Here is an 18265-nt window from a genome sequence, read left to right as displayed (position 1 = left end):
CACAATGCATTGTTCACAATAATTATGTTGTGGAAGATAATAAGAAGCAAACAGCAACGGAAGTGATCTTTGGAATAATCAAGTGAAGAAAATTAACAACTTGCGTAATGTTGACTGCTTCATACTTAATACGTCCTACACGTATTATTATGCCTATACTTCAGGAAACATCTTCAAATAAGTTTGGCGAAAGCATGTCTCCTTGTTTGACTCCTGCTGTAATATGTATTTTGTTACATTTTTCATGCAATCTCAGTATACACCCGTTGTGAACGCTTTTCATTTCTTCGTTTTTTCAGAACTAGGCCTCGGTTTATGAGTGCTTGGATGACTGAAATATCTATGCTGAATTGGTAATGATTGCCAAATCGTGATTGAAGTGTGTGTCGGCTGACGTCATACAGAGGAATATTAATCTTTGGATGGAACTTTTATCCACCGAATGCTTCCTCTCAACATCAGGGTCTCGTGCTGACTCCTTTTCAGGTGAAATGTGACATATTTCGCTTGGCACGGCTTCATATTTGTAACGCTCATGAGATAGATTCAGGAATGTGTTATTGCTCCACTGGTGATGCATTCTTATGAGACACAGCAGACTAATGTGCTCATGACTGCTGGACTCCCAGAATTAGGAATGGCATTGCTGTTCCCATTGACTCATGCTTGATTGTCTTTTCCTTTTTGGGGTGAGCCACGATTTGACAATTCACTTTTCAGTGGCGTCTTTTTTGGTCAGATTTAAAATATTCAGCAGCATGATTGATTTTAACATCAGGGATTTGGAGTCTATTCCAACCCAACTGAGACATGTGATGGCTTGTGTAATGATGCAATTTTTTTTAGATGCACTTCATCACTCTGAGTGACTGCTTCCACAGATGTACGCAGTTCTGCAGGAGCGGATAAATCAGAATCTGTAATAAACACATCATCCCTCCAACGAATACAGAGCATGCATAGAGACACCGTATATTTAGTTATTGTAAGTGTACACTAGCAATCATCATAAAGGCCATAATTATGTATGACATATATCGTTTAGGATATTTTTCAACCACAACATTTTTGTTCCAAACATATTTAGGATAGCGTTTGTGATTAGACATATTCATTAATTTGTCTACATTTAATGGCAACTCAGTGACAAACGCACACGTTTAACAATGATCGTCATAACGCAAATCGTATTTTGCAATGCGTGGCTTTTCCTCGTATTAAGTGGGTTTGTAGCTCAGCCTGACTGGAGTGGAATAAACGATGGCACGCAAACTCAACCCATGGCCGCCCATCAAGGGCATCGACTGGAGGCACAAACGTTATCCCTTAGCTCACAGACAACGCCATCGAATGGTTAAAGAACCCAGACATCCATTTATACGTGTTTTGCTGTTCCAAAAGTAAGTTGCTTATCTCAGCAACATGCTGTATGAAATAAAATAAAAAGTGCTTTTATTGTAACGGCTGGGCGCATTGCTTTTAATGCTGAGCATTAATCTCGGCAAAAGAGAGAAATGGACCTAATGCGTTCCCCATCTGTCCTGTGGAAACAACAACAACAGGCTTTGTGGTGCGAGGCCTGGCCATTGTTCCGATGAACATTGACACAGTGGGAGATTCCTTGTTCTCTCTGCTCCTGAAAGCGCTGGACAGCTCCCTGCCGGCTCGCAATAGCGCCACAACACCATACAATGGTACGTAGAGAGAAACTGATACGCACAACCATTGTAAAGGGGAGAAGTCAATGCATTTAATAATGATGCTGCATCTTTACAATTCGTATACATTTACTGTTAATTAAGAGTGGGGGGGGGGGATGGAGATAAATGAACGGCAGCCACTGGTGTGAACATGCCTAAGAGAAGAATCATCGGGGAGATGGAGAAATAAGATTCGATTGTGTGCAGGAGTGAGATAAATCATGGCTGACGATTACGATGATGATGAAGACGATGGATGATTTAATCGTAGGCTGGAGCCGTGGCGCAGTGGTGATGCGCTGTGAGCCTGACTATCCACGTTTAATTCCCGGCCACGGCTCTAAGGTCAGATATTAGAAACTTTCCTGCACTTAGACCTGGTCACTAACCAACCGGCATGGTGACGTATGGTCAGCAAGTCTTATCCAGCAGCACTGTGGATTTATGAAGGACTGAAAATGTTTGGTTTGTTATTGTTATTAAAATGTCATTGAAAAAAAATATATAATATTCGTGAATGTGTGCATGAAATATTCATATCTTTGTGCTATGAATATCTTTGTAAAATAACCGCCATGCACGTTCTCTTTGTGGTAAGGTTTTGTGAATATTTAACTATGAATTCGAGTGTTCCCTTTTTTTTTTGCTCATGTCTGCCTCTAGCAAATCCATCGACGCACGTCCATTCCACGCGAGAGGGTGGGGGGGGGGTCTCTAATCGCTCTCACATTGTGCGCCTGCGGAGCATGCAAACTCATTCCTGAATTTCATTAAATTACAGTGGGCAGAGGTGCCTCATTTGAGCTCTGCGGCAATATTAATTACCGTATTTTTTTCACTTATTAAGCATTTTTTGTTGAGTCCAAAAGTTTTTTTCTGCGGTTATGCATTTTCATTGCCGTTAATCATGCATCTGTTTGGAATTAGTTTGTCCTGTAGCATTGTCCCCAATTATAAAATACATCTAGAGGAGACAATAGGTCTTACTTTCAGTTGACAGTTCGTCAATGTTTATTGTTATACACACATCATTACAAGTTTCACATTTAATTGCAAACGCCATACATATTTCGTAACGACTCACACATTATGTTACATTTATGACTATAACTACGATATTTTTTGTGTCGTTAGCCTTGGGTTGCGTCTGACATTGAAATCCTACGTTCGAACAAAATACGACTCAATGCGAACAAAAACGAATGCGTGCATTAATACGTTGCAGTGATACAGCGATGTTACTAAGTCACTTCATAAAATAACAATTACAGTCATTGTTACATCCATCAACAAATAGCAATATTATTTAGCTTCACCTAAAGCCTATTTTCAACTAACAACACGATGCTCTATATTTTGTAAACAGTCATCGAGGTACCGTAATGCTCAAGCAAACTAATCATACCAACAGTAACACAAATATTATTTCGAATGTTTTTTTTCTCACAAAAGTAATATAGCATCGTACATCTCTACAAGAAGCAATTTTGTTGCACGAGAAAAAGACGTGGCCGACTGTTGATCATTCACTAAGACATCGTTTAAAAGTAAAAAAAAACACTGCTGAATGATGACGGCCCTCCCCACATCGTTACCCCCCCCTCACTGTGAGGAATGGTGTGAGAGAAATTAAATATATATTTAGTTCCAATTGTTAATTTGACGTGCTCCGAAAATAATGTATATTGTGTTGACATATTTGTATATCAGTGTGGGCACTGCGTGTGCTGCCCCTGTGTTCATTGTCCGTGGACAAAATTGGTCATCTTTACCATGGATGATTATTTTGTTCCCAAACTAAAATCCGGTGCAACAAAACAATGATTGTGCTGATTGTGCGAAAAAAACTAAAGCCGGGAATAATAGAATAAATTCCTCACTGTGCAAAGAACATTAAAATATCTCAGAGGCAGGGTTCTTTACATCTGTTCTTCCAAAAACAAGCTTTTGAATTGGCAGTAACTTGGCAACCAGGGAGAAAAGGCACGCTTTTATGTGGTTTCATATTCGTGTCGAAATAACACCTATACAAGGCTTACGGAAACATCCCCAAGAAGGTTTTTTTTTAAAATAAATTTCATTTTTTGTATAAATATTCTTGGGTATAATTTCTTTCATCAGTGGCTTGAAATACGGTTTGCAAGTTCAATGTACATTTTGTGAGCTCACATATATATTCAATTCAAGTTCCTCTTTTTATCTGGGAAATCATAATTGCAATTTACTCGTCTCTCTCGCTTACACTCATATTGACACTACGCATGACCTATAAGTGCACATAGTCAGGCACTACTGCCCTTATGATGTCACTGCTACTTAGTGACAAAAGACGGCTGTTTTAATATAGTTTGTAAATCGCAGTTTCTGAGCACAGGCCCAAATGCTTATAAAGCATAGCAGCCAAAAACAACGACCGCAAATGACATTATACATTTAATTCTCATTGAATATTACATTGATAGTTACATATAATAGATACGAGTATAACTGACTTGACATCCAAATTTGAATCCACTGCTGGGCGAAGGCATTCCCATCCTGGTTGTTTGACCATACTTGCCACAACTGGTCAGTACAGGTTGGATACCATACACAACATACATTTCACACGCATTATAACATATTCCTCTTAAGCTCCAAAAGTATACACAAGCAGCACTCTATTCTGTCTCTCCTCCGCATATAAAATATGTTCAGTTTAGCAGCCTACTGGCTTTCCATTCAATTTAACACGTGGCAGGCTTTCGCGACCAATATTATTCATAATATAGGTTTCTAGGTCAGATCGCGTTATTTATAAATGTGTCGTTACCCTCCACCACCCGACACGGCCAAACAGTAAAACATGTGTCACGTTTTCAAAGGACAAATTAATTGACTTCTTTAACCCACCGGTGTGTTGATGAGAGAATCAACAGCATTTTAAATTTTGAGTACGACGTTTCGCTGATAATCATTATCAAGATGCATTTGTTTAGCAATCATTAACGGGACTGGTTTCGACCCTCTGGCCTTGTGTATATGTATGGTTAAAGTTATTTCGCACCGTACGTAGCCAACTTTGCTAATCGGAGGTGCGGGGGATGGACAACAGAGTCAGGACAGTTAAACAAATGCTGCTGGATGATCAGATGTCATGGCAAGAGCACTCCGTGTAAAATATGGGACTCCATTACATTGAAAAAGCAAGACCATACACAAACTCACCCTGCGTTGTCTTGAGATAAGATGGGCAAACGCAACCATGCAAAAAATACGGTCTATTGGCCTTCCAGATCAACATTATCAAGCAGCATTTGAAGTGACAACAGAGACTTGCACATAATGCCAATGTTGGTAACATGAGTGACATTTTGCATGCCATGAATATTGGCAATGCACCGTTTTACATATATAAAGACATAATGAGCTATTCGAAATAATAATATAATTGCCACGCAAGGTCGGTAACAGCCTCGTTGGACTGGGTAATAATCCACTACTTCAATTTGGAAGTGTTGTGTGTAAGATCTAAATCTCAATACAACTATAATAACCTAATCCACAGAAAGGTAGAAACCCTTTAGACCATGAGGTGGTATAGGACCCACTGAAGATACAAATGTAATGAGTAAACTTTGCCCAGAACATTTTATTGGAATTATTTGATGTTAAAATCAATCTAACACGTAGGCTTTCGCGACCAATATCATACATAATACAGTTTTTTGGGTTAGATCGCGTAAATATAAATGTGTCGTTAAACCCTCCAGCACCCAACACAGCCATTTAGTAAGGTTTGTCACGTAAACAGAACGTGCCAATTCGTTACAAGTACAGCACACCGGTGTGTTGGAGAGCAAATCCACAACGTGGATTTGTCATATGCAAGTCTCTACTGAGAAATGTAAGTGATCTGTTAATCAATATCATGAGGGACACCGTTTTTATTACACAGTTATATATCTAATGTTAAAATCTGTTCACTATATCAATGCAGGAATGTCTATTGTCTAAATGCATGACTGTGAAATTAACCTGCATGTACCGCATTCACAGATTAGAGTTATGGATGTAAAAAAATCAATATATCAATTTAGACTATATTACCTCTAACGTATGCCCAACACGAATATTCTGTTTAGGTAAATCACGAATTAATTATAAATAACATTCTGGGAGAATGTGCACGATTTCCAAGAGAATTACTATTGTACTGGAATGGCAATAAATGTAAAGTTCAACTGATTATCCACAGCAATGATTATCATTAATAGATAAAATGAATAAAAAAAGATCCAATATGCTGTCCGGATGCAATATTTTTGCGAATTATTTCAGGAAATTATTAAAGTTATCTTCGAATTGCAGATTTCAGTGGGGCGGTTAACATTCTTGAATACATTTAACGTATAAAATTTCCATAGTTCCACATTAAGGCTCTACACAACCTGCCCAACAATATTGTGTCGGTAAGGAAATTATAGAATGTGGGATGATATAATGTTTTATCTAACTGGAATAAATACATTATACGCTTTTTATAAGAAAGGTTCAGACTGCCGCTTTACACAGCATTCTAGCCATTTCCCCACCTTAAAATGACAAATATTCATAAGCAATTTACTGACAGAAAACAGTGTGATATTTCTGCCTAAAAAGCCACAGCCAAGGCTTTTCTCAGCCTTATCGCTCATTGGGTGATCATTCACCAAGGGTGCTTTATTTAAAGTTCTCCGATGCATTTTTGGGGTCACACCGCGCGTTGTTGCGACACGATGTCCGGCGTTTCGCTCCACGCCCTCGCAGCTAATTCAGGAACTGAGCAACACGCACTGCAACCCCAAAACTCTTGGGAGAGCCAAATCGAACGACCGCGAAACGCCACGCGGCGGCTGCGGCTTGAAGTTTCCAACTATACAATTGTATTTCATACGATCGTATAGATAACGATATGCGTATAAATTAGCAACTAAATCCGACGTAATTCAATCACCGAGGTGGCGACATTTCTTTTGTCTAAACTTCCTTCTGAAAGGCTTTCAACAGCCCCCCACCTCTCTCGTCCACGACACGGTGTGTACGACGGTGCGATTTTTTGTCGGCTCAGCGCAGTGTTCCACCACCACCACCCCCACCACCACCACCACCCCCACCACCACCCCCACCACAACCCCCACCACCCCCACCACCACCCCCACCACCACCACCCCCACATGCGCAGCGTTCAACTGAGCGCTTCGCGAGCCCTCCCGAGATTCGAGCATGGCGCTGCGCAGTCGTGGTTGGAGGACGTGACGGTGTGAACGCTCGACTGGCTCGAGCCGGCGCGCGTGTACACCTGCATGGTGCCCGGCTCACGCTCCGTGGCTCGTCCGCAGCCGAGCGTGGCCACGAACGTGTGGCGGAAGCCGGCCGACACCAGGTTGTAGAGCACGGGGTTGATTGCCGAGCTCACGTAGTAGAGCGTGTTGGTGAGCATGTAGAAGTAGTGGTAGAAATTGAACACCGCGCTGCAACGGCGCAGACAGAGGGAGGAGGAGTGTTGGGGGTGGGGGGGGGTGAGCGAGAAAGCCCCCCGGGGGCTACGAGAGAACGAGCCATGACGAAAGTGTGGATTTTCTCCGGACGTTACCGCGACGAAAGAGTTTTCCTTGGGAAGGTTAATGGTGCAGCCCTGCAATAGCTTGCTCAGTCAACTGCTGGTGATAGGGCCTCAAACCAGAGGGAGTTCTCATGAGCCCTTGATGGAGGATATGTTGGCCGACTCCATCGTACACTGGCCCAATATTTCGGAATAGGTGGGAATCCTCACCCTTTATCCAACCCTACATGACCTGTCGAACAACTGTGCTGTAATCATGATGCTGCCGGAGTGTGTTAACCATTACACCATGGTCGCATTATTTTACTTCTACTACCAATCAAGAGATGCAGGTCAGACACAATATAATAAACATAGGACGTGGTAAATTATAAAAAAACAAAAATGGATCGAACACAGAGCTGAGAAACGAGAGCATAGCAATCGACGTAGTAAATGTTTCCAATTCCTTGCAGCGGAGTTTTAGTTTTCAAGACCTGATAGGTGTGGATTGTCACTGCACGCAATAACTCGCTTTCTGCCCCATTGCTCCAGAAATTGATCCACAACATGGGCATTTACACGGCCGTAGCCGATGAAAAACAGTCACAACTTCTCTCCAAACAACATTGTATATCACACGTATCGTCGTGTCACCCATGTGGAAACGGTATCGAAAATCTATGGCAGATGAATGTGTGCCCGAAACTAGAGTTTTTTCGCATCAGATTTATGCAGTAACTTCATCATATCAGGAGTTAACTTTTGAGTGTATTATTAACTCAAGACTATAGTATTGCAATACATAGGATATGCTGCCATTATTTGATATTCTTTCTCGTGCCCATTAGTTGTTTGGAAATTACATCAAAATGAATTAAGTAGATACTGCCCTGCAAATGTGTTGCCTTATTACATTGGGCTCACTGTAACAGCCTCAATTTGTATTCTTACCGGTGGAAATTTCGGGACTAATTCTAATTCAGCTACTTCAATGTCACATCGAGGTCCCATAAAACGATGCTGCTCTTGCGTTCAGCACATAGAGGTCAACATAATTGCAATACGCGATGCTTGAATGAGCTTGGAACAATAAGAATCTTTATTTATCCTGGAGGATACCAATGAGATATGAAGCTCTTTGTCATAAATGTCCAATCACTGTTGGTATTAAAGGTAAGATGAGCCTAATGGGCTTTCTTTGTTGTCTGGGAAAACTACAGCAGGCGTCAGTCATCGCCCTGGTGACACCTCGTACGAGATCTCCATGAGCCCTTAAAACACTCAACGCGCGGCTTTTAAGGTGGCCATTCACACATGAAAGGAGCCTGCTGTATAGCGCTAAAGGCTCTTTCCTTCAAGGCACAGCAGCCAATGTCACCACATGCTGTAAGATATAACATTAAGCACTGCACAGCTTTTGTTTGCTTATTGTGTTATTTCATTAATATTCACCTGAACGCCTTACATAATATAAGCTAATAGCTGTAGTTAAGCAACCCATCACAATTCTGAGCACGCGTTATGTTGCAAAGCTTCTCGAAATAGCATTTCTATTTTAAACAATATATAATTATCAGCGCAATAACATTTTGTGAAACTACTTGGATCCACGCGTGTAATTTAGCAGATTAACGAGAAATACAATACAAAGCGCGGACAAGTGGTGTTTTTGGAAAGAAAGCGTAGGTCGGGTATAGTCGGAAAAAATGTTTCACTCCACTAATACGAGTGCTCCATCGTGTACCCTGAGCAATTAATTTGTAATCAATCCCCAGTGTACTTGATCCGAGGTCAAACGGCTCTACAGTTGCTCCTTTCACTGCTGAAGATTCCTTGTGCAGGGAACCTGTTGGCAGCCACCAAATTTTGGCCAATGCCAGTGCAATTTCCAAAATAAATTCATGCCTGGGCTGCCCCGAGTGGCAGTGGTGGCTGAAGTGGTGACTTACAAGTGGAGGTGTAAGCAGGTGTGGCCATAATTGTATACTCACGGATGCCAAGCGCTGTCTGGTACATAGCAGAACATCAGACGACGGGAATGGTAAGGCAGCCAGCATACAACAAAGGCAATCACAATTGCACCTGTACGCAAGAGACACAAAGACACACACACGTCTGTAACCGCCACGTTCATCACTTGAGCACGCAGACGTGCCCATGTAGTTGAAGTCCGAACATATGTTGAGCATAACATTCCTAACCCATAGTCTGCAAGACAACATTATAATACTGCACTCACCATTGCCTGCTTATAAATTTGATTCGCACAACAAAATTTGCATGTCGGTACATATAATGAACAGCATACTTCCCAAGTTGCATCCACAAATTTGCATGCATTTAGACCTTGACAGCACACCGAGGTATGATGGTATGCACGTGTGCATTCATGATTTTCATCATCACCTTTTGAGAGAGAACAAGAAGTAATAATTAGGGCTGTGCAGAAATAAATAGAAATTCGTATGCGAGTGCAAGCCTTCTGCCGCATCACACACATCTTCCGCATTTGATTTCGCACATGCTGATCAACATGCATTACAGTAATATACATTTCCATCAAACAGCATTCCTGCCTAAGTAGTGGCATTAGCACCCAATTATATCTTTGTTTAGGGAAAAAAAGCTGTTCATAATAATAATTAACATTCGTAAGGCGCATTTCATCTGTAGATCCCAATACGCCGTGTATGGAAAGCAGGAAATACACAGAGCTCGGACGTGAGTTGTTGGTAAGCTGAGGATCAAGGTCCGGTTTCTAAAAGAGTGAGGTGACTGCAGCCATCGTAAAAATGGTGTGAACCGTACAAGTCTCAAGAAACTTTTTGGAAGAGACCGATGACAAATGACCCGCATGCAGAAACGTTATCCCGTAAGAGTCTAGAGAAGAGATCCAACGGGCAGCAGGTAGGGCGGGAATCAGCAATCAAGAGCTGAGTTCCGAAGTTGTGGTAGTGGTGAAATTAGCCAACAAAGGGCCCTCGAACCGGGAGACGGGCAGATCAAATAGAAGGGGAATCAGGAGGACAGAATTTCATTTGGTTTGGGTAGTGGACATTTTAAACTGCCCAATGGGAAAGACTTTTAATGTTTTTCCTCGTCATGCAAAAGATGACTGATGGTAGAGAATGCGACCAGCAATATATGATGATGTAGCGACTGAGATTTTGTTGGAGTAGGCATATAGGTTCAGCTCTGTGGACAGTGGATTTGTGTGCCCTTAGATCACGAGTGGACCCTGGGGATGACCGATTAGAGGAGATCCAGCAAGTTTGGTGGGGAGCCAGACGATTAAGGATATTTGACAGAAGATAAGTATAAAATATCCGTATATCAGCCTCCTCAATGTGGCACTCCTGAGCTGAGCGAGGGGAGAACGGGAGAGGGCTTCTGTAAGAGATGTTGGGGTAATGGATGCAATTTTGCGTGATTCAATTCAATTCTGTGTTTAGCGGACAGACTTGGAGTGGTCAGAGGGACTTAAAAGAGAACCAGTGAATGATCAGACATTCCTGGGTCCATGCTAGTTAGTTCAGTTATTGATAGCCCAAGAGAACACACCAGGTTTAAATTGTGTCCACCGGAGTGAGTGGGAATTTGAACATGCTGAGTGAAGCCAAGAGTTGAATACGGCCACGAAATCCCGAGCAAGAGGTTTAGGTGAGGCATCGACACATGTTGAAGTCACCAAATGTCTAACTGTGCTCAGCATAAGCACACCACCACCGAGAGGAACTCAATCAAATTCAGAAAGTAGTGCGGGGATCAACTTTGGAGGGTGATAAGAATGCCATGAACAGTATCGGCTAGGCACAACGAGGTCTCCAGTGCAACGCCAGGTGCTCAAATCCATGAAAAGTCGGTAGAGGCAAAGGACGAATATCACTGATTGAGCGTGAATTAATAACAAACCACAACCCCAGCCAGATAACCGAGGCTTCAAATAAAAAAAATTGAAAGTGGATGGGGTCACCTCGTTCAATGGAAAACAGTCAAGAGACTTATGGCAGGTCTTGGTCAAACACAGGAAGCTAAGACGGTGATCGCTGATCAGTTAATTTACTGCCAACGCATTACTGGACGGGAACGCACATTGAGTAATGCGAATCGAGTGCATTTAAAATATATATTTGGGAAGGTCCCGAGGGGCAATGATCTATCTTAGTGGCATCATAAAAATGAGAGCAAAAACTAAGTGAATCCAAGATAGGGGTCTTGTTTATAGGATGAAAAATAATCCTGTTACGACTTGCCCCATGATGGACGTAAGGCAATCTTCCCGAGAAGACCCACGGAACGAAAAGTACTCGACAGTGGTACGTCACAAGATTGAGCATTAAAACGCAAACTCAACAGGACATCAAGAATAAACAGCCATTACATTGAGTCAAAACCGCTGCTTGGCATGCGGTGAAGACGCGACACAGCATCGGCGATGGCGCCGCTTGGCATTGACGATGGAAGTGGTCTAGTGATGGCGATGAAGTCGCACACGGACATTTAAGCGGCCCAGCGACAAGCGATGGGAGAGCTGCCTCATGATGGTGCAGCCTCTTCATGGCAATGACGCAGCCTGGCGATGGAGCTGCCTGGCAACAGCCAGTGCCGGATTAAGCTAGTGCGGGGCCTGTAGTATATGTTATAAAGGGGCCCTAAACAAAAAAAAAAACACGTAAATATTAAAACACAAATTTTTTACTTTGCATAGTAAAGTAATTGTATTTTTCATTTGCTATACAGCCAGATTATACGACAAATCGCTAATCTTAAACACCCAGTCGTTCATAAAAGTTGAAGGCAGTATAGTACTATAGTAACAGAGCAAGTGCAGCATCACTGAACCGGAATTGAAAGATTGAAAGCATTTAGCGCGGGGCCTTTGAAAGTTGCGGGGGCCCGTAGCATTTGTAGCTACTTGTGCTACGAGGATAATGCGGCACTGGCGGCAGCGTGCCGTGGCGAGGATGATGGCTGCATCGGTAATGGCAATGAAGCTGCCTTGGTGATAGCGATGGAGTTGTCCGGTGACGAAACTGCCCAGCAGTAGAGCTGCCCAGTGATGGTGGCCATGGAGCTGCCTGGCGATGGAGCCACGTCGCGATGTCAGCTGCCCGGCGATGACAATGGTGCTGCCCGCAGGTGGTGGTGGTGGGGCCGTCTGGTGGTGGTGGTGGAGCCGTTTGGTAGTGGTGGAGTCATCTGGTGGTGGTCGGGGTGGAGTCGTCTGGTGGTGGTGGTGATGGAGAAGTCTGGCCATGGAGCAGACAAGCGATGGTGGAGTCGCCGGGCCCGCCGAATGAAATTAGAGAATAAATAATTGTTGTAAATCAAATACGTTTTGTAAAATACAAAATTAATAATCTTGATTTGAAGCTTTCGTGACTGCAGGAATCCATACTCTTTGGTTCTTTCGGTAAAGTCACGTAGGTAACAATAATTATTTTCTTTTATTTCTCACTACATGACTTTACCGAAAGAACCAAAGAGTAGAAAATGAAGTTAATTACAACATCAATCAAAACGAAGCCGTGGAGGTTCTGTCGTAGCAGGAGCGGTGACACGATGGCATTCCCTACAGCTACTACAGCCATGCATTAAACAAAATATTATACAAACTATCAAATAATACAAAATAGAAAGAGAGTATTCAGAATATTATGGATGTTACGTGATATAATAAAAAAAAACTTATTTAGTTCTGTATTTAAATGAAATGGGTTGAAAGCGTTCCATTTTATACTCGAATTAATTTTGTAAACAGTTGAGAAACATTACAATGGCTTCTCGTAGGGCAATCCGTGCATTAAATTGTGCTGGCCATTATCGCACACTGAACCCGTCTCTGCCTTGTGGCCTGTGCTCAGCAACCGCGTAAATACACGCAAGAAAAACAACAAACTAATAATTATCAAAAATAGTCAAGGATGGAATGATTGCTCTATTACCTGACTGACAATTTCAATTCAGCCGATGGGGGAATACAGCATGCTCACCGTGCCGCACTATCATCACCATCAAAATGTACCCTCGCGTTCTCGCTAACACTGCAGACCCCACGTGCCAGCGGGTAGACGCGGCACCTTTGGGTAGGGTTGTCACGATTGTGCTGCCGAGCTCTCAAATTGTCAGCTCACATCAGTGGCAACGGGGGCGGGTGGGCGCGTTGCGAGGAATATTTCCGAACTGATTCTGAACGCCACCACCCACCCACCCCTTCACCAACGCACACTGATCAGCCGCGGTGGATAATGGTCAAGCACCACCCCTCCCCCCCCCCTCCGACACCAGCAGTGGACTGACGAAAGCCTGTAAATTTATCTAATTTTTTTGTTAACAACTCGATTACACAGCAAAGTATGTGTGCTGCGTGTACCTGCGATAGCTATTGAAGGCCGACTGCAATCAAAACGATGAAATGAAGAGTTGAACGAGAGCTGGTTGGAGTGCCTTGGGACAGCTGAACTTGAGAATTAAATGCACACCAATGTGCCTAAAGAAGCCAGTGTTTAATCCGTGTGTTAGACACGTGGCTTGGGATGATGATCGATGGTCAAATACAATAACAGAATGCCATCCAAGGCATGGGATGCGTGGAAGAGGACAAAAACAAAAGAGATGGAGCGATTAACCAAGTTAATGTGCCGGTGCTTGGTGGATTATTATATCGCAGGATTGTGAAAAGAGGAGGCCTTCACCCAGCAGTGGATTAATCATGGCTGGTTATGTCAATGTCTCATACAAACAATCTGAGCCTTGTATGTGTGAGTGCCGGTGTGTGTGTGAGAGAGCGGTGTGGTGTGTGTGTGTGAGTGCCAGTGTATGTGTGTGTCTGGGCAGTTGTAGGCAGTCGCCCTCCAGCAACAACGGAGGGCGGAGGACGACACTCACAACAACGAGCGGAGCGCCGGGGTGGCTAAAGCACAGCAAGTTGGCACAGTAGGGGGCACAGGTGGTGCATCAGCCAGTCATCTCGGTCATCTCAGTCAGTCCAACCGTGGCACCTGGGTCTGCCCCGTGACCTCCTGCCAGCGGGCGTTCGACACTTCACGTGGCCTCAAGGTGCACATGGCCTGGCACAAGCGTCGTGGTGACGTCACCGCCACTTAGTGGCGAATGGCGGTTGTTGTTGTGTGTGTGTGACTCGACCTAACAGAGGTCAGGCACTGAAATGAGTACTTGATGCGATGTGCAAATGTCGTCACGTGGGAGACAAAAGCGGCGTGGTGCTGATCCCCCCCCCTCCTCTCCCCTAATGTGCCGTTCCGGCTTTCATAGGTGTTTGTGGAATCTTTGTCTGTGACTGATGAGTGCCTAAGGCAGTGGCGGCTCCTGCAAAATCTCTCAGGGGGGGCAAATGTCTGGATGATTGATAAGGATAAGGTCCACCCATGCAATGGATAAATTAACAGCTTAAGCATGTAAAGGCAACTTCACTTCTTTAATATTAATGAAAAATAAAGTGACTCTTACAATACATTTTGTTTGTTTCACTATTAAAACAAACCACTCAAGTTTCTTTTATTAAAGATTCCATTAGGTGGCCACAAATTATATTGTTGGATGAAACGTGCTTACGTATGATGATGTAAGCACGTATGATGACGTAAGCACGTTAGGGCGAGCCCTCCCAGAAGCCATAGAGAATGCATTGCAGCGCCCCCCGGTCGAAAAAAAACATCTTTGAATGTAAGTCTATGGGGCCACTCGGGGCGATTCTCAGCCGGAGTGAAATCGCCCAAAAAGAGGCGGTACTCCACAGAACGTAGCATGACGCTGATTGGACTATATCCAGAGGCTGCAGTGACGGCGAGCGTGACTCTGTGGTTGAATGACATTGGTGGTGCGTCGCCCAATCGCCCTAATGAAGAAACCGCCCCTGGCCTAAGGGTGCGACTGGGATGTCCTCTCGCCCCTACACGATTCAACATCTTCTTTAACCACGTAGTTCGAAACTGCTTTCCATTAATGTACTGGTGGAATTCCCATCTGGTACCGATACAATGGGAGGCTGATTGATGTCCGGGTGTGGTCAAGGGATGGCTCCCTATTGGTCAACCATGTTACGTATGCAAATGATCTGGTGATTTCTGTCCACTTTGATTAGTTGGAAATGCTACTGCTGTACGTGGAGCATGCTACGAAGAAATGGAGCCTAACTATCAGCCACACAAAAACAAAGCACCTGTCTGGGTATTTTATGTCGAATGCTCTCCTCTCCCCACTCCCCATAAGTGTTGGGCAGTTGTGGAGAGAGTGGAGAAGTTTGTGTACTAAGGCAGTGGTCTCACTCCGAATTAGTCAAGCGGCATTTTCTTTTCATCAGCTGCATAACGCTGTGTGGAAACTACCTGATCTATCACTCCATACGAAGCTCTGGGTCTTCTTGGTCAATCATATCCTCCCCTTTTTTATTGCTGGCGAAACGTGGAGCCCTCAAAAGGAACATCTGCACTGGATTGAAACATTCAGGTTTTGCCTGCCTACCATCCATTATGGGTTTAACCAGACTGGATTGTGTGGGGAGCTCACAGATTCGTAAAATATCTGGACACTTTCCCATCAGTTAGCTCTTCCGGCAAGCGAAGCAATGACATGCCCAAGCAGCTTCTGTTTGGCTGGATAGTTGGGGCTAAATTGGCACGGAATGGGTTAGATGGACTGGTACAGAAGGGTAAGGAGATGATTGGACTTGCCAAAGGCTGACACCAGCGGTGTCAAGATGAGCCTCTGTGGAGGTTCGTGAAGGATGCTACCGGGTAGTTGGAGGCAGTCGCCCTCCAGAAACAACGTAGGGCAGAGGAGTGACGCTCACAACAACGAGCAAAGTGCCGGGTTGCTAAAACGCAACAAGTTGGCACAGTGGGCAGGACAGTTGGCGTATCTGCCAGTCATGTCAGTCAGTTAACCCATGGCACCTGGCTCTGTTCTGTGACCTGCCAGTGAGCCTTCAACACGTCACGTGGCCTCAACATGCATCTAGTATGGCATTAGCGCTGTGTTGACGTCACCGCCACTGAGTGGTAAAGAGGGATGTTGTTGATGAGCACAGTGCAGTTTAAAGGTTCCCGCATGTTTTTACATTCGTAAAATGTATGGGAGAGGGAGGAGGACGGCTTTAAATTGGTTGGAGAGACCCTGAGTTTGCCTCTAGGAGATTGCTCCTGTGTGTGGCTATGGGCAAGTGTTGGAGGAGACCCTGCAATGGCAGTGGTACACAAGCACATATAAAAAAAAAAAAACTCAATATATTCGTCAATAACAAGACAAAAAATATAAAAAATTTGGCCAATAATCATAATTTTATATTTGAAAGGCACATTTTCATCCGTAGATCCCGATGCGCCATCCCATTGATGTGCTATGAAGAAGGGCCATGATTTGTTTCTATCCTTTTAGAAATTTAGTTTTTTTAAAGCATTTTTATTACGTGGGTCACTGCCCCAATGCCCCGTACAGACCAGCCGCCACTGTCTCATATTTCACTCCATTCGCCAAGAGCTTCTCAAGGGATTCAATTGGAAGAAGCTACCACCCAGCACGTGCCAAACAATGCAGTTCCAGAATAAGCGCCGCAGGACTTGAAGCGATATATCGGACCTCGTTGGCAAACAACACAATCGGCGGTGCAACGCGAGGACCTCTCTGAAGAGCTACGTGAAGAGATGCATGACAAGGCTTGGAGCAAGTGTCTTGCGAGACGCACGCAGGACTTTCACGCTGTTGCACAGGGCGTGAACTCTGGCAGCCTCCACTCCGCCGTTGGAACAGAGGCGCCTCCCGAGATTCAAGGCCGTGGCGTGGCGACACGCTTGCAGGCCCCCGCCCTGGTCGCCACGCGGACGCGCCACACAGCCCTGCTCCTGCCCAATGTCGGGCTCCGGCGCCGGCTTGTCCACCAGGCGCATCAGCTGCCTGACGATGGCCGAGTTGAGCGCTGAGATGGCCAGCATCGGAAACACAAATGCCAGGAAAACGTTCACCTGCAGAGATAATGTTCACACACGCGTGCACGCCAATTACACTGTCAGAATGCACACGGCGAAGAGAGACGTGTGCTTGTGAATCAACTGTTGGGGCAGATGGTTACAAATGTTCAGAAACATTTAGGTAAACTTTCAAAAGTTTCGATGAGATTTAAGACTTGATATCTTTTTTTCAGGAGGGCCCTGTATCGGGATATTTAACCAATGCAATGAAAGTATTTTGGTATGTGGGAGGAAACCGGAGTGCCCGGAGAAACGACATGCATACGATTGGGTAACACACAACCAGCTGCACGTGTAGATTTAATTTAAAGACAGCTGCCATAAATGTAATCTAGATGTGGACTGAGCCCTTTTATGCATTTAGATTTCTACCCACATCGTAGCCCGCAGCCTTATGCCTATACAGCACCTGGTGTTTATTTTTGATCACCCACTCAAGAAACAAACCAGACTCAGCCCTCCATAGATCAGACGGGATAGGGAACATCTAGGGTGATTTGGACGTGGGCCATGCGATGTGGAATGGGAAAGGCGTGCAGGGAGCCAAGGGAGACAGCACCTTGAATAAGCAGCCAGACTCCATGCTCATGAGTGACATCGCCTGTATATTCCTGATATGTTATTGGCCTTTCAATTGCATTTATGGAAGTGCTTCTGATTAAGGTTACCTCGCTTTCCCGTGAGCATTAATGAGCAGAAAGGACATCGAATGAGTATTGTGATGGGTTTCCAGCGCACATATTTTAAGTGAGAAAACAAGCCATATTAACGTTAATGTATACAGATTTCAATTAGCAATTTCATGGAATGTCAACATTTAATTCATTAGAGGAAGCCTAATGTAATCCAGGTTCTAGAAGCACACTAGCATTTCATGTTATTATTACAATGTGTTGTTATGGCCTCTACACATAGGGAGATGGAAATACTATTTATTACGTGCCATATACATTCAAATATACATATACATTCATGCTCATAATTGACATAGCCTAGATATATATATACATACA

The 18265-nt window shown here is 44.0% G+C and overlaps 1 protein-coding gene across 1 annotated transcript in view; it reads right to left on the bottom strand.

Moving 5' to 3' along the window:
• Positions 1-6906: 6906 nt before the first annotated feature.
• The window catches only part of NTSR1 (neurotensin receptor 1), a 22698-nt gene continuing 11339 nt past the window's right edge, over positions 6907-18265 (bottom strand). The window contains exons 2-4 of the mRNA XM_061553989.1: positions 16970-17246; positions 9258-9348; positions 6907-7192 (exon numbers count right to left, since the gene is read on the bottom strand). Coding sequence (XP_061409973.1) covers positions 6907-7192; positions 9258-9348; positions 16970-17246 — 654 coding nt within the window. The remainder of the gene's footprint in view (positions 7193-9257; positions 9349-16969; positions 17247-18265) is intronic.

The sequence above is a fragment of the Lethenteron reissneri genome, chromosome 19, assembly GCF_015708825.2.
Source record: "Lethenteron reissneri isolate LAM-NWPU_2019-01 chromosome 19, ASM1570882v1, whole genome shotgun sequence".
NCBI lineage: Eukaryota > Metazoa > Chordata > Hyperoartia > Petromyzontiformes > Petromyzontidae > Lethenteron > Lethenteron reissneri.
Note: the sequence above shows the minus strand (reverse complement) of the source record. Positions and strands in the feature narration are given on the sequence as shown.